The sequence below is a fragment of the Hibiscus syriacus genome, unplaced genomic scaffold (assembly GCF_006381635.1).
Source record: "Hibiscus syriacus cultivar Baekdansim isolate YM2019G1 unplaced genomic scaffold, ASM638163v2 tig00002841_pilon, whole genome shotgun sequence".
NCBI lineage: Eukaryota > Viridiplantae > Streptophyta > Magnoliopsida > Malvales > Malvaceae > Hibiscus > Hibiscus syriacus.
The window spans coordinates 460,780-488,471 of NW_024061948.1; the positions used below are offsets into that span (position 1 = coordinate 460,780).

The 27,692-nt window shown below is 33.8% G+C and overlaps 3 protein-coding genes across 4 annotated transcripts; 1 reads left to right on the forward strand and 2 right to left on the reverse strand.

Annotated features, from left to right (window-relative positions):
• Positions 1–135: 135 nt before the first annotated feature.
• On the reverse strand, positions 136–8,278 carry LOC120158533 (transcription factor MYB108-like). 2 transcript variants are annotated; one of them, XM_039169363.1, is made up of 4 exons: positions 8,249–8,278; positions 1,138–1,335; positions 887–1,016; positions 136–788 (listed from the first exon to the last, which is right to left on the reverse strand). In XM_039169363.1, exons 2-4 carry the CDS (start codon positions 1,241–1,243, stop codon positions 191–193), a joined length of 834 nt encoding a protein of 277 aa, XP_039025294.1. In that variant the 5' UTR covers positions 1,244–1,335; positions 8,249–8,278; the 3' UTR covers positions 136–190. The 2 variants fall into 2 exon arrangements, with proteins under 2 accessions (XP_039025294.1, XP_039025287.1); XM_039169356.1 differs by lacking the exon at positions 8,249–8,278 and having other exon boundaries at positions 1,138–1,373.
• Positions 2,072–23,242, forward strand: LOC120158516 (nuclear export mediator factor Nemf-like). The gene is given in 16 exon segments (XM_039169337.1): positions 2,072–2,076; positions 17,521–17,630; positions 17,743–17,855; positions 17,945–18,041; positions 18,112–18,236; positions 18,427–18,985; positions 19,142–19,327; positions 19,453–19,746; positions 20,228–20,380; positions 20,610–20,764; positions 21,098–21,203; positions 21,306–21,531; positions 21,534–22,108; positions 22,239–22,320; positions 22,425–22,778; positions 22,866–23,242. Coding segments are annotated over 15 exon segments (3,327 nt in total). The 5' UTR covers positions 2,072–2,076; positions 17,521–17,525; the 3' UTR covers positions 23,063–23,242.
• A 470-nt stretch (positions 23,243–23,712) lies between these two features.
• Positions 23,713–26,556, reverse strand: LOC120158566 (30S ribosomal protein S1, chloroplastic-like). The gene is made up of 7 exons (XM_039169394.1): positions 26,177–26,556; positions 25,081–25,356; positions 24,861–24,941; positions 24,393–24,674; positions 24,194–24,304; positions 24,025–24,111; positions 23,713–23,940 (listed from the first exon to the last, which is right to left on the reverse strand). The coding sequence occupies exons 1-7, from the start codon at positions 26,465–26,467 to the stop codon at positions 23,833–23,835; spliced, it is 1,236 nt and encodes a 411-aa protein (XP_039025325.1). The 5' UTR covers positions 26,468–26,556; the 3' UTR covers positions 23,713–23,832.
• Positions 26,557–27,692: the final 1,136 nt, after the last annotated feature.

Sequence of the window (27,692 nt, forward strand, 5' to 3'; positions counted from 1 at the left end):
AAAAGTCTCAAATTGCAAATTTTCCCAATAAAAGAAGAAGAGACAAAAGTATCAAAATACAAACTAAACTCATCCACCACTGACAAATTCTACAATATACATCTAGAGTTCTAAGAATATTTTTCTATTGCCCCTTTAAGTTTCTATACAATTTAATTTCACCCCCAAACTCTATAAAAACGTTATTTTTTCACATGTTGAAGTTGAACTGTTGCTGTAAAAACAAAAAATCCTCAGCGTTCAACAAATTGTCTGAAAGATCACCACCATCCAACAAGGGCTGATAATTGTTGGTCGGAAAATCCATGCCGACATCGCCATGGTTTTCGTTTTTATTGTAGTAATTGTCCGATAGATTGCAGTAATCAACTTGGTTGCTGGATTGGAAACTATAGCCAGGATTAGGGTTGTTATTAACGTGGAAGCCATTGTTGTAACAATTGGTTAGATCCGAAACCGGTGAAACTTGTGCCTCGAACGAGTCCGACGATGATGCCACAGTGACGGTGCTCGAATTCTCCGGGGTCACTTGCACCGCATACTCATCACCGATTACCCCTCGTTGCGAGAACATCTGTGACGCGGCGTTATCGGTCGTGGTAGACGCGGAGGCGGCTTGTATTCTTTCAACTAACCGAGGCATCCATAGGTAACGCATGGTGTCCTTGAACTGCTTGCTGTTGACATCACATTTAAGTTGCTTAGCATGTTTCTGGACACGAGTTCTCCAATAGTTCTTGATCTCGTTGTCGGTTCTTCCCGGCAAATGCTTAGCGATTTTCGACCATCTGCAACAACAACAAAACCTCTGTAAATTGTCTGGAAAAAAAAACATCATCAACATGACGATTTCGTGAAAAATAAGATAACAGAACATTTTATTTACTTATTTCCCCAACGAGAGTGAAGCTCAAGAATCAAAAGCTGTTCTTCGAGAGTGATGTTCCCTCGTCTAATATCAGGGCGTAGATAATTCAACCATCTCAGTCTGCAACTTTTCCCAGTTCTCTTCAGACCTGTAAATTCCATAGATTTCAAGTCTTTTGGTAAAGTTTTTCTAAAATTTTATATTAGAATAGGGACTAAAATAAAAATTAGACCAAAAATCTCCATGCAGAAAAGAAAGGGGAAAATTACCTGCGCAACGAGCAAGGGAATTCCACCGACCTTCGCCATGAAAAGCAATGTAATTGATGAGCTTAAAGTCTTCTTCAACAGTCCAAGGACCACGAACCAAATCCATTTGATCTTCTTCACTGCTTTGAATCTTTCTCGTGCAGCCCTTGCTTTAACATCTTCCATTTGAAAACACAACACAAAACAAATCGAACTTTTTTTTTTCTTTGGGTTTGACGATAAGAGATGATTTGTTGGGAGAGAAGAGAGGTTTTTGATTTATACAGGGAAGGTAGACAAGTAGATGGGGTGCTTTTATACATGGAGTTTGTGTTGAAAATGGTGGAAAGATAGTAATTAAACCTTTTAGAGAGAGAGAGAGAAAGGAGCAAAGCCGCAATACAACTTAATTGGGGGTTTAAATATAGTAGAGGTCACTAAACTATGCTCAACTTATTAAGTTTGTCAAATTGTTACAAAATGGTCATTATAGTATTATAATAATTGTAAAGTTTTGATATATTTAATGACCATATTGTAACAATTTGATAAAATTTAATGACCATTTTGTAATAAATTGATAAATTTTAATGATTATTTTGTAATAGTTTGATAAATCTAATGACAATTTTATAACAGTTTGACAAAATTTAATTACAATTTTGTAACTATTTAAAATTCAATAACTAAGATGATCGTTTGAACATAATTTAGTGACTTCTAATATGCTCTACCCTAAATTTAATTAAGGGGTTAAGATACTTTTTCACTACACTTGACAATATTTTCAAAATGATCCCTAATTATTATTTGTCCGCAATAGTCTTGAACTTGGATATTCTACTATTTTTAGTCATTTTGATGACATGACAATCTCAAAACGTTAGCTATAGATTAACGTGGATCAAAAAATAAAATTCGGGACTAAATTGAGAAAAGTTGTTAAGTTGAGAACCAAAAGTTACTTTGTCCTTTAATTAATTAGACACTTAAAGCTTAATAGTAGAGATGGGCATGAGTCGGCTCAGGTAGGATTTTGGCCTACTGGAACTCGATTCGAGCATTTTATCCCTCCATCTGTCGCACAACTCAAGTCGGGTTTAAGGAGGTTCCACACTTCCATTCGACTTGATTTTTGGGTAAAAACCAACATCTAAACCGACATGATCCGACACAAATATTATATATATATATATATATATATATTAGGTAAGATAATAACCTAATTGAAAGAAAATATAGAATGATATTATTATAATTATATTTACATATATAAGAGATAATTTAACTATTTTCTCATGTCAAATCATGAATTTTTTTTACCTTAAACCGAACTTGAACAAACTTTACACTTAAAAAAGCTCAACTCAAACCTAAATTTTCAAAGAGGAAAAAGAAAAAACTTATAGAACTAGATAAAGATCGCATTAAGTCTGAGTATCATGTCCATTCCTACTTGATAAGTATTGTACATGGTTTGAAAATATCAACAAAGGCATTAAAAGTTTGACACTTTTGACGTCCCCCCTTCTATTAAAGCTTAATTTATTAGTTCTCCATATGGGAAAGTCTAAAATTGTGTCAATCTACACAATTTGCATATCAAACACTCCATTCCGATTGAGGCTTCCTGCATAAACAGTGGGAATATATTAATCAGGCAAACTAAGTACTTGTGGATTAGCATACGAACCGTAATATTTGATTATGTTTTATAGAATTCGATTTATTTATTAAAAATACCATATACTTAAAAATCTATGAACCGAACCGTTCAAAAATCAATGAGATTCACTTCAATTGATGATTTAAAGGTTACAATCTATGAGCATCTAAAAGAATAATTTTAAATTATACACATCACACGATTCAACGGCTCTGATCAGATCACGATAGTCCTTTTCTTTTTTGAAAAAAGTAATAAAATTTGCACTTTAAATTTAATAATAAAAATAAATCAAATAAATTGTTTTTTAGTGGTTGATTTGCAGTGAGGTGGTGGACCAATGGGAGGAATATATGATATGCCGCAAAAGTCACACGTTTTCCTTCCTTTTCTTGTCCTATTTTACGCAAAAATAGATAAAAGAAAATATTTTTCCGACCAAATTCTTTAGATAATATGGTGAAGAAAAGGGCTCATATGAGTATTAGAAAAATTATTTTTATAATTAGGATAGAATAAATAATATAAGAGAGATTTAGTTGGAGTAATTGACGTTTTTGAGAAGACATATGAAAGATACAATGTTTTTTCAAGACTGCATGCAATTTAAACGTTAACCTTAACAGAATAGCAAGTCAGAAAACGTCGTATTTTTTGAAGTGTTTTTCTAAATACATCAAGTGGTCTAACCATTTATTTTTTTTAGAAAAACAAAAACATTATCCCATCAAATTTGTTATTTCTAGGGTGAACTGCTTGTGAGGTTCGAGTTTCTTAACAACTATGGTGAGGGTAGGATGGATATAAAAATGTTAAGATACCGTTGTATTTTTTAAAAAAATTAAATTTATTTATAATTTAAGTATTTTTATTGATGATTTAATTTCATATTTATTGAGCTTAAAATTTAATGTGATTTAATTAATTGTTTATCTCCACATATAAAAAAAAGTTTCGATATAAATATATAATCATAAAAAATCAAATATTACAACTCAAGCCTAGGGATGACAACGAGCCGGGTTCGGGCCGGGTATTGGTCCCCCGTCCCCGTTTAAAAAACCGGTACTCGTCCCCGTTTAAAAAACCGCGAGGATTTAAACGGGGATCCCCGTCGGGTAATCGGGGAAAACCGCGGGGAAACGGGTATCCCCGTTTAGCATAAACAGATATTTAAACGGGTATTGGGCCGGGTATTGGGTCGGGTATTGGGTCGGTATTGGGCCGGGAATCGGGCTGGGTATATATATATATATTTAAATTAAATATATATTTTTTATTTAAATTAAATTTATTAATATTATATATATATATATATAAATAATTATTTTTAATATTTATCGGGTCGGGTATCGGGGTGGGTAATCGGAGCGGGTAATCGGGGAGGGATTACCAAACCCGTCCCCGTCCCCGTTTAAAATAAATGGATTTTTCCCGTCCCCGTCCCCGTTTATCATCCCCGAACCCGACCCGTTTAATTCGATTTTCGATTTTCTCCGTCGGGTTCGGATTTTTTTGCCATCCCTACTCAAGCCTGAAACAATGCATGTTTTTTTTATGTTTTTGTATGTTGGGGGACATATTTTTTGTGTGTTTCCAAATCTTTAATTTTTTATTTTTGTATGGTCGGAGGAATTTTGTGTTTTGTTTTGTTTAAGGATTTTGTTTGGACGGTGCTATATTCTCATGCTCCAATGGATCTTAGAATTATTTGGTTTCATCCAAAACTAAAGCCAAGTGGCATTTGCTGCACAATTATTTCTTTTTTTTCTTTTTTTTTTTCAATTAAAAAAGGAGTTAATTGCATAGGAGGTCTACAAATTATGGCTCATATTCTATATTAGTCTCTAAGTTTTAAACTTTATCACAGTCTTTAAAATATAGTTATCATTTTAAATTTATCATTAAACTTTAGAACATTATATATTAGTCCTCAAACCATCAAATATCATTTTATTTTGATCCTACCATTAGCGCATGGTTAGTTTTACTAGTTCTCGAAGATCATGAAATTGAACACGTAACCTTATAAAAAGATTTAATCTAATTTTGAAGGTTATGAGAATTTTTAGAAAGTCACGGTTCAATTCACTATACCTTTAAAAATATATTAGATTTTATAAATAATAGAATTAAATAAATATTAATAAAAGGATCAAAATAAAATAATACTAACAACATAAAATATTATCTTTTATATATATTTAATGATTATTTTTTACGCTAAACAAATAGTTAAGGTAGCAATATTCTTTAGATAATGTGGTGGGAAAAGAATGTCTTATTTGGGATGATAGAAAAATTATTTTCACAACTAGGATGAAATGAACATTACATGAGAGAAGATGACTAGACCACCTGGTGTTTTTAGAAAGACACGGCATTTTCCCCATGTTGTATGCAGTCAGAACACCAACCTTAGCAGAGTATAACTCAAAAGATGACATGTCTTCCAAACATATTCCTAAAGACGTCAGGTAATCTGATTGTCTTTCTCCTATACGATTCTTTAATTAATTACACTAAATTCAATGAGACTTACAAATTATAATGATAGTTTGAGCACATTATAACTGTATAAATAGAACTCGATCCAATCATATAATAAGTGTTCAAAATCATACTAAATGAATAAAAACAAAAGAAAAATGCACTAACATTAAGTTAGAAGAATGGATATAGACTAGAGGATTTCTTAAAGTGTGAAAAGGGCTATTTTTACAAATTCTAGAAAAAAGAAAGCAGAGGTTCTAGAGAGATTCCAATAACTATTAAATTAATTATATTAAAATAATTTGATATTATTTAATAAATTTTAGTTGCTTAATCCCCATTAGGGAACCTGATGGGGAAAAGCATAACACAAAAAGATGACAAAAAGGAACAAATTCATTGCCCTTTAAATTCCACCTAATAACCTTTCTTATGGGATTTAAATACCACTTTGTTTATTGAAATTTCCTTTTCAAAATTATAGCATCAACCCCATACCCATATTTTCTCTTTTGTCATGTCCACAACTTTCCTTATCGCATTATTTAAAAATTTATGATCAAATAAATCTCATTAAATGATCTCGAAAAATATTGTTCTTCTTGTAGTTATTGAGTTCGAGCAACTGCACATACGAGGTGTGTTGTCAATAATTAATAAAGATTATGAACATATACTATCTAATTCTTCTCTTTTTTGTCATTTCCACAACTTTCCTTATCACATTTATTTAAGAACTTATACTCATATTTTATTTAAGAAATTATTATTAATAATGATAATTACTCGGGTTACATCAATTATGTAAAAAGTAATTAGTCATAACTAGTAGCATGTACATTGGCAAATCATTGATTAATTTGATGGCTGCAATCGTTCCCTTTTCCACTTGGAATAACTTGACTTTAAGCCGGTCCTATCATGCAAGCTTAACAGATTTTATATTTTTATAAAGAAATTACTTTTTTACTAAATATTATTTTTCCATTATACATAATAATTGATTACAACCTTAATCAACTAGTTGAATTTGTCACGTACAAAAGTTACAAAATTTAAATATATTTCCAAATTCACGAGAGCTTAATTTTACCAAAAATTAAGAACGGAGAAGTTATTTTAAAAGTTTAAAAATAGATCATTAACAAAATATATTAAAAATTATATAAAATTTAAAATTTCAAGAATATATAACTACCCAAACATCTCCTAACATTGTATTTAGAGTAATTTAGAGGATAGAAAATAAAATAAAGTTATCGTATCATAAAAAATATTTTTTTTAAAATTATTTTTCATGATCAGTGTAGTCATGAAATAAAAATAATTTCCAATGATAAATAAGATGCACTGCTATAATTTTTTATTTCTTTTTCTCTGTAAATATTCTTCACAATCTGAAAGCGTAACTTTAGGGTTTTATAAACAACAATTTCTTTGACTAGTTTAGGCATGAATTTAGATTATTTTGTTTTTCACAAATGAAGTATTAGATGTTAGGTATGAGAATTATATCATGGTCTAACCACTGTATTTCTCAAAGAAAAAATAATTACAATAAAACCTCTATAAATCAATAATCTCGGGATCACATAATTTTATAAATTTAAAGTAATATTAATTAATCAATAAATTAATAAATTATTAATTTAAAATATTTTTTCCGATTCAATCAACCTATATTATTCTTTATGACATGAATTCATTGAGTGGCTTTACAACATTTTGAAGATGATACAATGCCTTTGCAACCAATTACACGGAAGGCTCATAACGACAACAACTCTTCACAACTTTTTGTTGCAGTATGAGAAGGAAACACCGGAACTTTTGGATATAGTAAGAAAAAGTAGAGATAAAATACAACTAGATTTAAATTAAAAGAGAGAGTAAAGAACGATAGAATCATATTTTACGAAGTTGTCATAATTATATTCGTAATTTTTTAGAATTATTAATTTATAATATTGAAGGGATCATAAATTTATATAAGAGTCTTCCAAAATAAATATTATCTTATTGATTTAGACCTTGGGTCCAAATCAGAACCAAGAAAAATTATTAGTTTAAAGAGATTATCAATTTATGAGATATTAATTTATAGATATTGTACTGTAAATAGTTATAGGCCAGACATATGTGCTATAAACAGGTGCAAATGCACGTTGGGATTGAAAATAAAGTAGGAATCCATTTGTATCTTTTATAATATTTGTGTAAATTATCCAATCATTAGCAGGAAACTTAGAAGCTGCTGGTCGTAGTGAAATATGTCGTTATAAACAATATTTAATTGGACTATCATATCCTAACTATTCATACACATCTATATTTGTTGTTGTTGTTAGGTATTTTAGTTGAAATTGAGATAGTAGATAAATGGAAACAATCTCATGTTGTTTGAAAAAATGAGACAAGTGAAATTTTATCCGCTCATGAAAGAAATTTTAGGGCAATGATTTCGGTTCGTAAATGTACCGAGTCAAGTTAATATAATTATTGACATATGTAGATACCCGTTTTTGTTCGGGTTTACAAAAATATTATATTATATTATATTTATTTATTATTATTATTTTTTTTTGTAGGCCCCACACTCAACAACCCTGATTTAGTAAGATTCAGAAAATAAATCAATGTATTTGAGTCTTATTGAAACACTAAAACTAACGTATTTAAATCCTATTAAAACACTAAAACTGAAGCATTTGAGTCCAAGTAAGACTCTAAATCTGAGCTAAAAATATGTTTCTTTAGACTATAAATAGACTCAAGCATCAAGAGGAAAAGACACAGAGAAAAACATGGAATCAAAAGCAGAGGAAGGGGCAACGATTTGGAAAAACCGAGAGAAAAAAAGGATAAAAATAAGCGTGGAGGATCCAAAGCCAATATCTAAAAGCACGAGGAGTGGCAGAGCATTTTCATTGCAAATCCAGTTTCTCTACACGAAAAACATGGGAGATGTAACAACCTTTATCTTGTTCTTTTTATTTCATTTTTATTTATTTACTTTATATATATTTTTCATTTTCTCTTAATTTTAATATTTTTATTTCTTTTTACATTGTTATATATATATATATATATATATATATATATATTTATTTTTTTATTAATATTATTATATTAATATTTTTTATTATTCTTTTCTTATGTTTATTTTCATTTTTACAATCTAATATTTTGACTGTTTAGGGATACTTTCAATCGATCAAATGTAATTAATTCGGATTGAATTTTTGAATTTCAATTTCAATTTAAATTTTTGCAAATAAAGACAACCGGGAAATTAATTGGTACCGAAAGGGCTGTTCAAATGTGCTAATCCTTCCTTGACCGTAAACTACTCCCGAACCCGACACGTTTCTGGTACAACGTAGATCAGGTAAGATGGTGTCTGACCCACCTAAATTTGTTTTAAAGTGGTCGGTGGCGACTCTAACCCAAATTCATTCAAGTCGAAGCTCAATTTCGTGGTCCAACCGAAAGACGGCTGCGACATCTTGGCGACTCTGCTGGGGAAATGTAAGTGGGTCAGGCCGAAATTAATTTCCGGTTGTCTTTTTTAGCGAAAATTACAAGTTTAAATTTTAATTTATTTATTTGATTCTAATTATTTACCTTTGATTATTTTTTTCAAATAAATAGTTGTACTGACGTTTTTTAATGATTTCAGATTTTTCAAATTTTCACTTAAGGCTCTAAACTCGAGCTCCGAACCCTATTTAAGTGGGGGTAAAAGCGATGTCTTCGTGTGAATTTATTCACCGCACAGGCCTAGCAAGTAGCCTTCGGGATTCATATACTTTATGTCTTCGTGTGAATTTATTCACCGCACAGACATAAGGGAATGTGTCCTCTCGAGTTTAACTTAGTCCACACAAGCTTGTAATAGGCTTAGGACTAAGGGTCTGACAAGCCCAATGGTGCACCAACAAGGAGAACTCGGGTACCCTTTTTAGAACCAAAACCATGAGACCATGGAGAATTAGAGCCCACCCAAAACCTCATTTCAAACCCTAGGCTGCTTCGAGATTATTTCCTGCTTTATTTTCTGTTCTAAAACATGTGAACTAGACAAATATGCGGTTAAGATTTGTTTGAAATTAGCATGCGGGATAGAGATCATGTCCGGGTAAGAATAATAAGCATATGGGGTAGATGTCATGTGGGGTAGGATATTTCATTTTCATTATTGTTTTGATTTACCTCACTAACTCTTTTTATTTTTTGTTATCTTTCATTTTGTTCTCATCATTTAAAAGAGGTGTTGATCCACCAAAAACGTGTTTGTTAAACATGAATAATCTGCATTAATGAACAAAAGGGTTGTAATACAAGAGATGAAAATGCAGAGGACAATCTACAAGGCGACTATGTGTCACATTCAATCCAGAAGACGTGGTGCCCATAATTGAAGAGTATATCACTCTTCTGCATTATAAAGGACTCAAAATAAACCGAGTCTGTCTGCATCAAGCACAATGAAAATCTATCTTTGAGGAAATGACTAGCAGAGGTTGTAGGGGCAAGATGAAGGTTACTGATCTTGGGAGTCCCTTCAAAGACAACAATGTCAAAACGATAGCTAAAATTGGAGACCATTGCTAACGAATTCAAGGAACAGAAAAACAAACTTCACATAGTTCCTATCAATTGAGGGCTCCAATGGCGTATTCGTTGGGAACAGGTTCAACAAAATATAAATGTCAGAGATGCAGCCATTAGAGACTTCTTGGGCCAGTACAAAAAGTAACTCAACATTTGCACGATTCATCCAGAGAAACCAGAGCGGTTCGACAAGTTATTCAACCAGTGACAGACAAAGGCAGAAGAATAATCAACATGTCAGAAGCTGTCATGATATTTTTTTCTCTTAAAAGATAAAACACTTTTGTTCCCAATAAAGATTATTTATAATAACAGACATGTTTTCGGATCAATGCCTCAAACATTTCATGTATTTTTGCATTTTGCATCTACATTTCATTTTTAAGTATTTTTATAAACATTGAAATTTCTTCATGGAGGATTCGATGAAGTGGTTTTAGCCACATGACACCACAAGCAAGATTGTAACATCAAAAGAAAAAACTGAAATCAATAAGTGGGAGCCCGATCAATTGATTGTATGACTAAGCCTACCAGGATGATCTGAGAAAAGAGTCCACATATCCTAAGGGCTATGATGTTGAAGTTGTTTGCAGTTGCCACATAGGATGCTCCAAACATTCCTATGAGAACTATAAGGCGCTGAAGCGCAAGATCCAAAACATGAAGGATTCAGGGGCATGGACAGCCGAAGAAGGGGGCATTGCATATATCATTTGCACTTAGAGGATTGTTTTGTTTGAACACGTCTTTGATCTTTCATGTTTGCTTAATCTTTTAAACGATTGAATTTAGCTACTTTCTAAGGTGGAACAATTGAAAAAATTTTAATCTTTAGTTCTTCGAATATTAAATGAATTAAGGATTCTTTTACTTCTTCAAGAATTATAGATTTTTGACATATGGCAAGATTAGACCTTTCTTATCCTGTCTCAAACCCTAAAATAAAATACCTTGATTCTTTACCCAAAATAACTCATGGTAATTACCAAAAAGATCAAATTTTGACATTACATCCCTTTGAAATTTTTTAACAATATCTTTATCTTTTTGATACACCCATACATTTCTTTGAGTTAATAAAGTCACACCATTGTCTTTTAGACTCAAAATTGGCATTTTTATACCATTAAAACTCAAGGCATTGAGTTGTTCATTTAAACATGAGCATTCTTCTAAGACACAACTTGGGGCATCTCGCAGGGAGCCTGAACATTAAGACATGTTGGGGGCAAGAAGCAGAAAGAAGAATTTACTCGAAATAATTCTATCATGCATTAATTACAGTGTTTTTATGTGAATAAAATTAATCCTGAAAATCTATCCCCTGGGGATACCTCTTCTGTGAAAGCTTCCAAGTATGAAATGATGAACGGTTTTCTTTCTTTACCCCTTCACAACAGGAGAAAATATATATCCCTTGTGTCCCCTTTTGAGTCTATAGTATTTTTCTTATGATTCAACCCTAATCAAGGATCACCCTCCACACTAGGGGGCAAGGTGGAGAAAATCTGCTCGCATGAGTGAAGACATTGATTCAGATGAGATACCGAAAGGTGAACCAAATGCCAAGTGCGAAGATTCAATCAAGAACAAAAAGAGAAAAAAAGAGAAAAAAGCAAAGAGAAAATAAAAAGAGAAAAAACAAAGGAAAATTGAAGAAAAAAAGAAGACAATATGCATATGCAAAGATTCTCTCGATTTAAACGACGCATCGATATTCAAACTATGAGATTGATCAAGAACAATCATTTTAGAATCACTGAACCACTTCACTCGAAGATCATAGAGCATCAAATGAGATTGATCAAGCACAATCATTTCTGAATCACTCCACTCGAAGATCATAGAGCATCAAGAGAGAGACATACTCGCATATTCAAATTGAGCAAGATATGATTGAAGACATCAGAATGAATTGATCTTTGGTTCAATCACCCTTAATCATTTGTTTGGGCCTTGTATCCCTTTCTTTCATAACCATGAACCATGACCTACGTTACATGCCTTAAAAGTCCCTTCTAATCATACATGGATTTCGAAACATAAGAGACTATCTTCAAATTTCATCCCGCCCATCAGGATTAATCTTTATTTACAAAAAATAGTGTAATTAATGTATGATAGAGAAAAATAGTAAAGGGGGTTCAAGACGTAAATTACGAATGACATCTTGAAACCAAATGAGGATTCGAGTTGAAAACCTGAAAAGGCAGCTCGAATACAAAAATTGGGTAGCTGAGGCGATCGTACAAATTCCTTGATAAGACATCACACAATCCGAGCCTGATCATGAAAGCTGGGAATCGGAGAACACTTCCAATAGAGGAGCATGCAAGCTACCCCATTAAACCTTTGAGCATCAAGTAAACAAAAATGTCAAACCTTTGACCAAACACATTAACCTGAGACTTTTTTATCCTTTTCTTATTTAACCATTTCCCAAAAATAGATTTGATCTTGGCACGTGTCAAATAACTATAATTTATTGAATGATTAACAATGTAATTAATTTTTTGATATCCAATGAACTCTAGTTTTATGATTTGTCTCAATTGTAAAACCGTGAAAGGGACAATATTTTCAAAACTTTTGATTAAACATTTTTCGAAACTCTTTTTTGATGTTTTCCTTTAAAAGTGAAAGAAAAATATTTTTTTTCAAAACAAGACAATCTCTCTAGAGTGGATCTTGGTAAATGACATGTGGCTCTCAAACACCAAGCTCATGCTTAGAATCAATGATGAAGCAAGAAATGAGGAACAATGAGGGCATCTTTGAAGATTCAACATCAAATGCTGGGGCATTTTTTGAGATTTAACATCAAATGTAGGGGCATTTTTTGAGATTCAACATCAAATATTGGGGCATATTTGGGAATTCAATATCCTGATGTGAATTATCAGATCTTCCGAAGACCTTTCCTCCACGTGCAGGAACCAGCAGACAAAATATGAGATTCTGTCTGATGAATAAAACAAGAACTAATTTATTATGCATGCATTTTAGAGCATCATTTTTTTCACATACATAATTTTTTCAGCTTTAGAGTCAAGTTTCAACTTTAAGACGAAAGATATTTGATTCAACGCATATTCAGAAATTGATGGTGGTTGCTCAACTTCACAGCGAAGGGGCAACTGTCTGTCGACAAATAACTTTTCAATTTCTTTCAGAGTTAATTTCAACTTCACAACGAAGGATATTGGACTCAAAGCGAAGGATATTGTACTCAAAGTGACACAATTTGCTCGAGAGTAGATTTTAACTTCACAACGAAGGATATCTAGCTCGAAGTCAAACTTCACAATAAAGGGGTCATCCACGGTTTCAACTTCACGACGAAGGGAATCGTGTCCACCCGCAATATACAATACTTGGATTTCAACTTCATGACGAAGGATATTCAAGTCAAGGCTTAACTTCACGACGAAGGGGCCATCCACGATTTCAACTCCACGACGGAGGATATCGTGCCATTTTGAGGCTCAACTTCACGACGAAAGGGCTTCTAAGTTTCAGAGCCAATTTCAACTTCACAGCGAAGGATATTGGACTCGAGACAACACAAGTTCAAATTCACAGCGAAGGGCGGCTGGTTGTCAACAAATAATTTCCTAGTTCCAGAGCCAATTTCGACTTCACGACGGAGGATATTGGACTGGGAACAATACAACTTACTTGGATTTCAACTTCACGACGAAGGATATCCAATTCCTGTCAACTTCACGGCGAAGGGGCCACCCACGGTTTCAACTTCACGACGAAGGGAATTGTACACACAAGTAACATCCATCTCCAGATTGGATTTTAACTTCACGGCGGAGGATATCTAACTCAGAGAAGGAGTGTCTGTCAACAAACTTTCCAGTTTCGAAGTCAATTTCAACTTCACAGTGAAGGATATTGGCCTCGAAACAGCATACTGGATTTCAATTTCACAACGAAGAATATCCAATTCCAAGGCTCAACTTCACAACGAAGTGGCCATCCATAGTTTCAACTTCACGACGAAGGGAATCGTACTCACCATTGTCTCTCTTGAGACAATTTCCAAGTTTTGTCTCTCTTGAGACAGTTTCCCTTGAAACAAAATCTTGTCTCTCTTAAGATAGTTTCCCTTGAAACAAATTTTGTCTCTATTGAGATAGTTTCCCTTGAAAATAAAATCTTTGAATATCTTTTCCTTGAAACAAATTTCGTCTCCCTTGAGACAGTTTCTTTTAGAACTAAGTTTTTCTTGAGACAGTTTCTTTTGAAACAAATTTTATCCCTCTTGAGACAGTTTCTCTTAAAACACAAAAAAACCCTCGAAATTGTTTCTCTTGAAAAAAAACTTTTGAAAATGTTTCTCTTGAAACATCAAACCTTCGAGTTCGACTACGCTCAGCTTCAAGACACATTATTTTCAGCATAACTCAAGGCTAGAAGGGTTATCTGCCAACAAAGACCTTCGAGTTTGACTACGCTCAGCTCCAAGGCACATCATTTACAACATAACTCAAGGCTAGAAGGGTTATCTGCCAACAAAAACCTTCGAGTTCGACTATACTCAGCTCCAAGGCACATCATTTACAACATAACTCAAGGCTAGAAGGGTTATCTGTCAACAATGACCTCCGAGTTCGACTCCACTCAGCTCAAATGCACCATCATTTGCAGCATAGCTCAAGGCAAGAAGGGCTATCTGCCAAAGACCTTCGAGCTTGATTCCATTCAGCTCAAGGGCGTATCAACCACGTTGCATTAGCAAGGAACTACTTTCCGGTCAATTTTTACACCCAGGTCTTTAAATCGAGAAGAAGACCAAGGTCGACCATGATTGGTAACAAAGAGTCACTTTTCAATTTACCCACGATTTCAACTTCAAGAAGAAGGATATCATGACCAATGGATCGACTTAGTGTCACAACAAACACTATCAAGTCTCAAATCAAAGAGAACCATACAAAAACTGTTTGTCTTTTTCATTTTTGCCATATTATTGTTAACACAAAAATGTGTAAAGAGGGGCAGCTGTAGACACCCGTTTTTATCCCGGTCTACAAAAACATTTTATTATATTTATTATTATTATTATTATTATTTTATTTTTTTTATTTTTGTATGCCCCACACTCAACAATCTTGATTTAGTAAGATTCGGAACATAAATCAACGTATTTGAGTCCTATTGAAACACTAAAACCAACATATTTGAGTCTTATTGAAACACTAAAACTAAAACATTTGAGTCCAAGTAAGACTCTAAATCTGAGCTAAAAATAGGTTTCTTTAGACTATAAATAGACTCAAGCATTAAGAGAAAAAGACACATAGAAAAATGTGGAATCAAAAGTAGAGGAAGGGGCAACGATTTGGAAAAATCGAGGGAAGAAAATGACAAAAATAAGCGTGGAGGATCCAAAGCCAATATCTAAAAGCACGAGAAGTGGCAGAGCATTTTCATTGCAAAACCAGTTTCTCTACACGCAAAACATTGGAGATGTAACAACTTTTGTCTTGTTCTTTTTATTTCATTTTTATTTATTTACTTTATATATATTTTTCATTTTCTCTTAATTTTAATATTTTTATTTCTTTTTACATTGTTATATATATATATATATTAATATTATTATATTAATATTTTTTATTATTCTTTTCTCATGTTTATTTTTATTTTTATAATCCAACACTTTGACTGTTTAGGGATACTTTCAATCGATTAAAGGTAATTAATTCGGATTGAATTTTTGAATTTCAATTTAAATTTAAATTTTTGTAAATAAAGACAACTAGAAAATTAATTGGTACCGAAAAGGCGGTTCAAGGGTGCTAATCATTCCTTGATCGTACACGACTCCCGAACCCGACACGTTTCTGGTACAAAGCAGATCAGGTAAGATGGTGTCCGACCCACCTAAATTTGTTTTAAAGTGGTCGGTGGCGACTCTAACCCAAATTCATTTAAGTCGAAGCCCAATTACTGGATCCAACCGAAAGACGGATGCGACAACATAATTATATAATAACAACTAATATAATAACTATTAACATAATTATTGATATAACAACTAAATAAATTTATATAATAACATATTTGGTCCTCAATGTTTCTAATTAATATAATAACAATTAATAGTTAATAAAGATCAAATGTGTTGTTGTACAAATTTGCTTAGCATTCACATCAGAAATTTTATTAACAATTAATGGTAGGTAACTTGATTGCAATCAAATAAAAAGTTTTGCAATCAAATAAAAAGTTTTGCGATCAAATTGATAATTTTTTTACTTAATGATCAAAATATAATCAATCTCACAATTTAGTTACTTCCATGCTAATTTAATTAAGATATGTTTTACCATTATCATATAACTCTCTTGATGATGGATGAGAAAAGGATGACGATAAGTGTAGATGTAAAAATGACGATGACAAAAGATGATGAAGTTGACATACGATAATGGAGATGTAACTCTACATTATGTATACGAAGAAATATGAATTAAAAAAAGGTTGAAGATGGTGATGTTTAAGGCATGGATTGAGGTTTTCGAGAGATGTATAAGAAAGGAAATAAATTAAAGGGATAATGTCAAAAATAACCTCAAACGTTTATTAAAATGGTTATTTTCGCTCATATTCTTTTATTAGAGCATTTTAGCCCCCCAATGTGTCGCTTTGGGGTAAAAAGTTCCTTTAATAAATGAAAATTATAAGTTAACACACGATTAACGCTTCAAAATATAAGTATTTCTTAACCTAAAATGAAACGTTGAGACTAAAATACTCTAGAAAAAAAAGAATAAGAGACAAAGTGATTATTTTATCACATGTTAAGGTTTTTTTCCTCCTAAAATGAATAGTTAAGAGCCAAAATGCTCTAAAATATAAAATAATAGACAAAACAACTATTTTAATAAACGTTGGGAGTTAATTTTGACATTATACCTAAATTAAACTCCCAAAGCATCAAAGTCCAGGTTCAATGGCACTTCCCTTTCATCAACTCCATGGAAAACGACATGCATTTTCCATTTCTCTTAAAACACTTGTCCTAATATACCTTTCATGTCAAATGTATCTCATTTTGAGGATTAAAATAAAATATATTTTTAATAATATGAGGTGAGTATAAGGTAATATATGTTCATATTTTTTTTAGTTATTAAGAATAACACACCTCCTATAAACGTAGTTGTTCAAACTCGAGACTTTTAATGAGAACAACACTCTCTTTTACCACTAAAATCGTTTGATGAGTTATTCGAATAAAAATATCATATTTGAAACATGTTGTGTAGGGATGAAATCAGGATCAAACATTGAGGGATAAATACTTTATTTTTTTACCCCAAAATGAAACGTTGAAAGTCGAAGTACTTTAAAAATAAATAAGGGTCAAAGTGATTATTTAACCAAACGTGTAAGGTATCTTTTGATATTATGCCTTAAAATTTTAAACCAGAACTTGAAGAGCCCAATCATATTGGGTTTAAAAGTCTCAATATCTAGCAAGCATCGTCCCGAAAACCCAACTCCAAGCCCACGCTAAGCTTCACCGCAACACCATAACCACCTCTCCTGCGCTCGAAGGTTCCCCAAAACTAAGCGAGCGAGCGAGCGACGAAAAGAAAAGAGAGGAGCAAAAATGGTGAAGGTCCGCCTTAACACCGCCGATGTCGCCGCTGAAGTCAAATGCTTGCGACGATTGATCGGCATGCGTTGTTCCAACGTCTACGATCTCACTCCTAAGGTCTTTTTTCATTTCTTAAATCCATTTCCCCTTTCTTCAATACATCAATAGTCTTATTTTTTTGGTTAAGTTTAAAATCTGATGATTAATGCTTATGAATTTTCGCTTGTAGACATATATATTCAAGCTAATGAATAGCAGCGGCGTTACAGAATCGGGAGAGAGCGAGAAAGTACTCTTGTTAATGGAGAGCGGCGTCCGTTTACATACAACTGCTTATGTTCGGTCTGTTTTTTTTTGCTTGTTTATTATAATGTAGATTTCATTTTTATTGTTCTAAATTTGCATTACGAATCGCTACTACATGTTTATAGGGATAAGAGCAATACTCCATCTGGCTTTACTCTCAAATTAAGAAAGCATATTCGAACTAGAAGGCTTGAAGATGTCCGCCAGCTCGGTTATGATAGGGTATGTTTTTTTAGCTTGATATGATTTTTGTTTCCTTTTTTTGTCTCAATTTTAGGAGCTTTGTTTGCAGATAATCCTTTTCCAATTCGGTTTAGGCGCTAATGCTCACTATGTGATATTGGAATTGTACGCCCAAGGAAACATTATCCTAACTGATTCTGAATTCATGGTTTTGACTCTTCTTCGTTCCCATAGGTAGCAGTTCTCACCCTCTTTAAATTCAGCAATCTGGGAATGCAGTGAGAATGATGTACATGGTCATGTTTATTTTCGTGTGGAATTTTATTCCTTTTCAAAATTTGTGGTTTGGTCTTCGGATGTTGGCTAGCTTGTAAATTAAGGCAATTAGTTTGATAAAGGAACTGTATGCATTCATTCATGGCAGGGATGATGATAAGGGGGTTGCAATCATGTCACGCCACCTATACCCTACTGAGATATGCCGACATTTTGAACGAACCACTATCTCGAAGCTGCATACAGCCCTCGCTTCTTCTGGTGAACCTGATGAGAATGAAGCTACTAAGGGTATTGGAGACGGGAATAATTCGCTTGATGCACCTAAAGGAAATGAAAAAGGAAAGAAGGGTAGCCAAAAGGGTGGTCAAAAAGGTGGGAAACCTTCTGAGTCGAACAAAAGTGCCAGTGATAATGCTCGTGCGAAACAGGCTACGTTGAAGAATGTTCTCGGTGAGGCATTGGGTTATGGTCCTGCACTCGCTGAGCACATCATTTTAGATGCTGGCTTGGCTTCAAACACAAAAGTAACTAAAGATAACAAGTTAGATGATGATAAGATTCAAGCTTTGGCCCAAGCTGTTGAAAAATTTGAGGATTGGCTGCAAGATGTTATTTCGGGTGAGAAGATTCCTGAAGGATACATTTTAATGCAGAAAAAGAATTCAGGAAAGGATGGTCCCCCCTCTGAAGGAACTACTGGCCAGGTTGCTCTTGTATTATTAAGTATTACTTGTTATCAATTTAGCTGTAGGACCAAGTTGACAATTCATCCTTCAAACATTTGACTGAAGCTATTGTATTGATTGAACTTCCTGATTCATGTGTGTTATTGCTAATTGTTCTCTGGTTATTTTCTGCAGATGTATGATGAATGCTGCCCTATTCTATTGAATCAGTTCAAGTCAAGAGCGTATGTGAATTTCGAAACGTTTGATGCAGCTTTGGATGAGTTCTACAGCAAAATTGAGAGCCAAAGGGCTGAGCAACAGCAAAAGACCAAGGAAAGCACAGCCAGTCAGAAATTAAACAAGATTCGCTTGGATCAGGTTTGTGATATGATTTCTATGTGTTGTTGCTTTATAATCTTGATAGCATGCCTATCCTTATGTTGATTATCGAGGGCATGTCAATTTTTTATTGTCATGTTAATGCAAGTCATGTTTTGCAACAGGAAAACCGTGTTCATATGCTGAAGAAAGAAGTTGATAATTGTGTTAGAATGGCAGAATTGATAGAGTACAACCTAGAAGATGTGGATGCTGCCATATTAGCTGTTCGTGTAGCTCTTGCAAAGGGTATGAGTTGGGAAGATCTTGCTCGTATGGTAAAGGAAGAGAAAAAATCTGGAAATCCCGTGGCTGGCGTAATCAACCAGCTTCACCTTGAAAGGAATTGCATGACATTGCTATTGAGCAACAATCTTGATGAAATGGATGATGATGAAAAGACACTCCCAGCAGATAAGGTGCTATTTCAGTTTAAATTTAGGTTTCCCTTGCCAGTGATTCATCTCTATGCTTATGCATTTCTATAATGCTTATTTATGCTTCTTTTATTAATTTTGATGCACATATTGATCTGCTTCTGAAGAAATCTGCATCTATTACCTGGTTTTGCCGAATATTGTCAATTTTCAGTAGTTATTGTAGCATATATTTGTAAGTTAATTTGAATAACTTAGACAAGTTGAGGAATATAAAAAAATATTGCATTGTCCAAATCATATCTTGTTCAGTTTGATCAAATTGAAGTCTTAGATATTGTCAACTCTGATGTTTTTATTATCTTATTCATAAATACCTTCATCCTCATCATTAATTTTCCCTCCTTTGAGGGGGTTCTCTTCATCTACATAAACTTATGTATGTATAAACAGGAAATTATTTAACACCCACAAACTGCACCCTAATTATCTGGTTGCTATTGCTGTTTCTCACTTTGAAAAGGTTGAAGTTGATTTAGCACTTTCAGCTCATGCCAATGCTCGACGGTGGTACGGGATGAAGAAAAAGCAAGAGAGCAAACAGGAGAAGACTATTGTAGCTCATGAGAAGGCTTTTAAGGCAGCTGAGAGAAAGACTCGTCTTCAGCTTTCACAGGTAGCTGTAACTGTTATTATTCCTATTGCCAACTCGAAATACAGCTCAAGTTTTATTGGTCGAGAATAGAATGAAATATATTTTTGTAGAAGTAAGGATACAATTTTAGAGGGTTTTGGTTCTGCTCCTACTCTGACAAACTTCAAATTGGCTTTGTGGTTCTGTGATTGAGATTATTATTTAATTGTCTTTTGTTTAGCTTGCTGAGTGCGTCATTAATGAATTGCAGGAAAAAACTGTTGCAACAATTACACATATGCGCAAAGTTCATTGGTTTGAGAAATTTAATTGGTTCATCAGCAGTGAAAATTATTTAGTTATTAGTGGACGTGATGCTCAACAGAATGAGATGATTGTCAAGAGATATATGTCAAAAGGGGATCTGTAAGTATATTTTTTTAATGTTTTACCTTTTTTGTTATTTTTTTACTTCCAAGTTATTGAAATTTTAATTTCTCATGGTGCTCTTCGTCTGAAGTGCTATGCAAAAGAGTTCACCATGAAAATCAACACTCTAGTTTGGGTTGGGGAAGAGTTTCATTAAAAGTAACTCAAATGGAGGCATGAGTTGAGGAAGAGTTTTTCACTCAAATCTGCGTTTCTTTTTGCTTTTTCTATATTGAGAATAACAATTCCTTGATAGTTTCTGTATTTTTTAGTTACTAGCTTGAAGACATGATTTATAATATCTTGATAGTCATTTGCTTAATGAAACAGGTACGTTCATGCAGATTTGCATGGGGCTTCTAGTACAATAATCAAGAACCACAGGCCCGAGCAGCCAGTACCACCTCTCACGTTAAACCAAGCAGGATGTTTCACGGTAAATAATCTTCTTGTGTCTTTTGTTAATACACTTTATTTTCCAGGAAGAACAAAATACAATACAAGCAGCTCATATTTCATTTTCTTTTTCGTGAAATAGGTTTGTCATAGCCAGGCATGGGATTCAAAGATTGTTACCAGTGCTTGGTGGGTTTATCCCCAACAGGTCAGTAAAACTGCTCCTACAGGGGAATATCTTACTGTCGGAAGTTTCATGATACGTGGGAAGAAGAATTTTCTTCCTCCACATCCTCTTATAATGGGATTTGGATTATTGTTTCGCTTGGATGAGAGCTCCTTGGGATCACATTTAAATGAAAGAAGGGTGAGGGAGAGGAGGAAGGGATAAATGAGGCTGAAGAGAGTGGTCCTCCCATAGAAAATTCCGAGTCAGAATCAGAGAAAGGTGGAGAAGCAACTGATGTATCCGAAGTAGCAGCTGAGAACAGTACTGGTTCTAATGATGTTGGTAATGCAATCGTGTCTGACCTTGTAGACAGTGGTGTTGCTTCTGTAAGTCCCCAACTTGAGGCACTCCTTGACCACGCTCTAGTTCTTGGATCTGCTAATCTCTCTGGTAAATCTCCTGTTCTGGAAACATCTCAAAATAATTTGGCAGAGGAAGGGAACCATGAGGAGAAGACTGCTACGGTTAAGGAGAAGCCTCATATTTCAAAAGCCGAAAGAAGAAAGCTCAAGAAAGGAACAGGCAGTACTGCTGCCACTGCTAACACTGAGAAGGGCAATGGGAAGACAAAAGAGAATCTTAATGTATCTGGAAATAACTCGAAACCAGGTGGTGGAAAAATAAGCCGTGGGCAGAGAGGCAAACTCAAGAAAATAAAGGAGAAATATGCTGACCAGGATGAGGAAGAGAAGAGCATTCGGATGGCGCTACTGGCTGTGAGTACCCCAACTTGATTACTTGAAAAATATATATAAATGTTGTAGACTTCTCTCTCTGTGTGTGGAATCATGCCTCATCGTAGTGGTTATAGTCTAGACTTAAAACAGAAGATTTTGTGAATTGCAGTCTTCTGGGAAAGCTAACAAAAATGAAGGGTCAGATGATGGGAAAACTACTACCAGCAATGACCAGAAAGCCAACGCTAGCGGTATGCTCTTTACAGAAGTATTGATGCCAAATTAGATTATGTTCGAATCTCTAGCAATAACCCTGTTATGGAGCATAAAATCCAGTTGTTTTTAAAATTTTCAGGCTCTCAAGATGCCCCTAAAATATGTTATAAATGTAAAAAGGTAGGCCATCTTTCACGGGATTGTCCTGAACATCCTGATGCCACTTCGCATCATGCAACTGGAGTTGAAGATGATCGCCGTTCAGGTTTGGATGATACAAGTGAGTTGGACCGAGTGGCCATGGAGGAAGACGATGTCAACGAGATAGGTGAAGAAGAGAAAGGGAGATTAAATGATGTGGATTACTTGACAGGGAATCCTCTTCCCAGTGACATTCTCTTGTATGCGGTGCCTGTCTGTGGTCCCTATAGTGCAGTTCAATCATACAAGTACCGTGTAAAGATAGTTCCCGGAACAGCAAAGAAAGGAAAAGGTTTTAAAATTATCTACTTCACAACGTCGAAATTAAATCATCGTCTTTTAGAATCGTGTTTTTAACTGTTGGTATTCTGGTGCACAGCTGCAAAGACTGCCATGAATCTGTTCACCCACATGGCGGAAGCAAGTAGCAGAGAGAAAGAATTGATGAAAGCATGCACGGATCCTGAGCTTGTTGCGGCTATCGTCGGAAATGTGAAGATCACGGCAGCTGGCCTTACTCAATTGAAGCAGAAGCAAAAGAAAAGCAAGAAGAGCAGCAACAAGGGAGAAAGCTAAACAATGCCATTGTTGTAGTAGTAGAGAAGAAGAAAGAAATAATGAAATAAAGCATTTTATTCTCTGAATATTTGGTTTTGTACTATTTTTCTTTCCCTCAGTTGGATTTGTGGTGATATCATCAAATTTTATCCTTATCTTTGGACGTATAAGTTGAAATAGAGAAATTGTACTTTATAAGTAAATGTTTTTCTATGTAGGATGTATTTCTAAGAAAATATAATTATTAGGATTGAATTTATAATTTTTCATACATAGCACGATGATCTGGGCAAAGGGCAGTTGTCTTTTATTTAAGTACTAGGAGTGAGCGTCCAATTGTGTTGAATAAAATTTGTTAGAGTTATTCAAATTTAATCGAGTTTCAAATTGAGTTATTCAAAATTTTTGTTTAAATTTAATTATAAGTATTTATAATATCATATTACTTATTTATATTTAAATAATTTTTCATAATCATATATAATAAATTTATATTTTTTTATATATTATATACATATATCATACCAAAAAAAAACTCAATTCAATTTTTTAAGTTATTCGAGTTACTATTTGAATCATTTAAGTTTTATTTATAAAATGATTTGAATTTAAAAAAAAATTTAGTCGATTCAGTTTTGCTAACTAGATTATAATAAACTCCCAAAATCAAACATAATAATAATAACACTAAATGGTCAAAAGCTCAAAGCTTATATTCTACAGCTGAAGTGTCTCGTTTGATCGTAAGGGAGCACTTGATTTACTTTTACAAAGCAAATCCAAATGAATTAAGAATCTTCATCTGCTGCAGGAACATCACTCAGGTCTAAACCTTCTGCTGGAAGCTCTGATGTAAGGGGACCTAATATCCCATCCGAGCTCAGAGCCAACCCACTCTGCAACATACCATCACTGAGTTAACACACGCATGCTAATCGAACACCATTGTTTCTACAATCAACGTCTAACTAAAATCGTACCTCGGGTTGGAATCTCAGCATGTCTGCACGAGCCATAGCTTCTGCTTGAGCGATTCTCTGCCTGAACGTCTGAGCCATCTCTTCAGCCTGTTGGAAAAAAAGAATGACCAAATTTGCAATTGTTATGCTCTGATCACTCCAACCAACAAAGAAGAGGTTCGAGATCTACCTTCTCAAAAACAAGAGTTGGATTGCGAATCATGTCTCCTGGGGTAGGCTCAAGTTTCTTCGTAGAAAGACTTACTCGTCCCCTTTCACGATCATGGCTCAGTATCATGACCTATACCGTTTTTTACACGGTTTTTAGAATATAATTCTAAGAAAGCAGGATTTTCTTGCCAAGAATTTAATGTTGTAGCATGAGTCACCTTTAGAGTGTCACCAGGTTGAAGAACGGTAGCAATATCCGAAACACGATCATGACTGATTTGACTGACATGAAGAAGGCCGTTAATTCCGCCAATATCGATGAATGCACCGTATGGTTTCAGGCTCTGAACAGTTCCAAGCACAACCGATCCGATTCCGAGCTGTGCTTGGCTGTCAGCCATGGCCTTGCGGTTACTGAAGACAAGTCTGGACTGTTCCTCGTCAACCTCAACAAACTTCAAAGGGATCTCCTTATCTAAAAGCTCTTCCGCAGTGGATTTCTGATGAGACGAAAGAATCAGTTTACAATGAAAGATTCATAAACTAAACTATGGGCACCATACAACCACATTTTGAATACGAAATAGCAGAGCTAACCTACTAGTGCAAAATTTTGATCTCAAAGGGAATTTGGTAAAGCGAAATACAGCATATAGAAACAACATAGTTTGGATCTCGTAACTAACCGATGATATCTGTGAGAAAGGGACAAACCCCCGAAGACCCTCCACCAATGCCACTACTCCACCCTTGTTTGCACCAACAACCTACTTCTTGCATGTAAAAGTTAGTCAAAGAGCAGTGCGTGAAAATGCTTGAATAAGTATAACAATTGTAGGGAAGCTGTAGAATTATAAGAGTTTCAATATTATTACTAAATCGGACACAATTGTCAGAAATACGCACCTTGCCCTTCACGACGACATCCTCAGCTTGAAGTTGCCTGCATCTTTCCCAGGCAAGCTCATATTGAATGGACCTTAAGCTCAAGATTAAGCTATCGTCGGCCTCATTTTCACCGATAATCATAAATTCCTCCCTCAAACCAGGAACTATACCAGCTTCTTCTACATGTTTGATTCTGTGAATGCTGGCCTCTTGGACTGGCAGATATGCAGAAGACTTTGCAGTAATATCAACCAATGCTCCATTGGCTTCTGTGGCGAAAACCGTTCCTTTAACCTGAAAATGTATACATTTTCTTTATCCATGATACAAAACCTCAAGCACAACACAAGTAAAACTGTAGAAATTCAATCAATCTTCTTCACAACTATGACAAAACTAACTCAAGAGCCAACCAACCCTATACCCTCAAACATAATTCACATAAAACACCTATTCTGAGTTCATGCGTTAACAATCTCAATCACAAAACGGCCAAACCCATCGGATCATATCACGAGAGCATAATCCAAAATTGTCCTCTTCGTACTCATAGATCCTTCAAGGTTTTGTTACCCTCGGGTGTATCTCTATGAACTCAAATCTGGACCATAGCACACAAATGAGTGTCTTAGTTTGTGTCCAGAACTCGTACAGGTGGAAGCACCGCCTCTGAGGGTGGCAAAACATTAAGGTTCCATGCGTATCTAAAGAGGATGATTCTGGATTATATAGCCGTGACCGAGGGGGGAGCAGGGGGTTGTGGTCACGTCCATGAATATTTCAAATCCTCAATAGTTTAGGTATTTTTTTTTGGTTGATAATCTAATTTTGCACCCTCTAAATTTCTAGTTTAAGTTCCTAAATTCACATCTCTTGACATAAAATCACACGTTAGTCCCTGTTTGTCGCATACAATCTCAATCTTACTTATCATTACTATCAATATAAAGATAAGACTCAAAACTGAATGAAGATGTTCAAATGAATGGCCAGTAAAATAAATACCCAAATCACACAATCCGCTAGTAGTTCTTAATTCAAGCTAATATGGATAAATTCTTAAATTTTGAATTAAAAGAAAGAACCAAATAAAAGGAAGATGATTAAGAAAAACCTTGGTTCCAAGCTCAGAATTAAAGTCATATTTTTCAAGAGCATTTTGGAAATCTTCAAGAGTGAAAGGAACGCCTTCCATAGGAGCAGTCCGACAGCGTTCGTAGGCATCCTCGAACATCTTCTTGAGTTCGAGCCTGTCTTTGGTCTGTGCATTTGAGATGGCGACGGCTGAAACTATCGGAGAAGCAAAAGCACCCACTTTCTGGGTTTGCTTTGGTTTCACCGCAAAGCGAGATGAGGAGAGTGGCGAACATCTTAGACCTGTGAACTGTTGAGCCAAAGACGCCATCTTTAGGGTCGTCTTCGTTCCTTTTTCTAGGATTTCTCCACTGATGAAATGATAAATTGATAGATAAGGTGAAGAAGAGGGAGTTAGACGTGGCAATTTTGGATGTAAATAATGAAAATAAATGGTAATTATTTTATTTATGTTATATTTAGGTATCAGATTCGAGTACCTCATATATATATATATATATATATATATAAGAATATAATCATTTATAATTAAATAATTAAAAGAAATATTACTTTAAATTTATCTTAAATTTATAAAAGAATTTTTTTACAAACATTACATACTATATTAACAATGTATTAACTATAAAAATATTTAATAATAAATATTTTATATTGGTACATTTTAATAAAGTTTGGGTTAATTCAGATATTTAATTATTTATATTTAGACATTTTATATATATTCTTTATTTTAAGATTTAATTGCACCACACATCCTTAAATTATGACTTATTCTAAGCTAGTCCCTAAATTTTTAAACATTCTAATTTCATCCCTAAACTATGACTATCATTTTAAATTAATCCTCAAACTTTTAAACATTTCATTTTCATCCTCAAACTATGGCCTTCATCTAAATTTGTCTCCAAACATTTTGAGCATTTCAATTTCATCCCAAACTATACATATATACTAATCACATCCTTTGCTCATAAAATCGTTGGATCAAATTATATTATTATATGTTGAAAAAACTAATTACATATTTGGATGGAATTGAAAGATTCAAAAGTTTGGGGACTAATTTAGAATGGTGATTGTAGTTTGGGGATGAAATTGAAATGTTTAAAAATTTAAGGATTAATTTAGAATAAAAGTCATAGTTTGAGGATAAAATTAAAATTTTCAAAAGTTCAAGGATCAATTTAAAATGATGATCATAGTTTGAGAATATATGATACAATTAACTTTTATTTTAATGGTAATTATCTGACTTAAGGTTTAAGATTTTTTTTATTAAGGTTTAAGATGTAAAATTTATATTTTAGGATTTAAAGTTGTAAAGTTTTATAATATATGGTTTAGGGTTTTAGACTTTATGGTTTAGAATTTAGATTTAAATTTTTTAATATTTAGATTAAAAATAAATATGTTATATAAAATAAATTATTTAATTTATGTATCAAATAATAACTTCTTGTATTTATTTTGAGTTTGAATTTTGAACCATGAGTATTATACTATTTGGATTTGGATTTTATAAAGTAAATTTG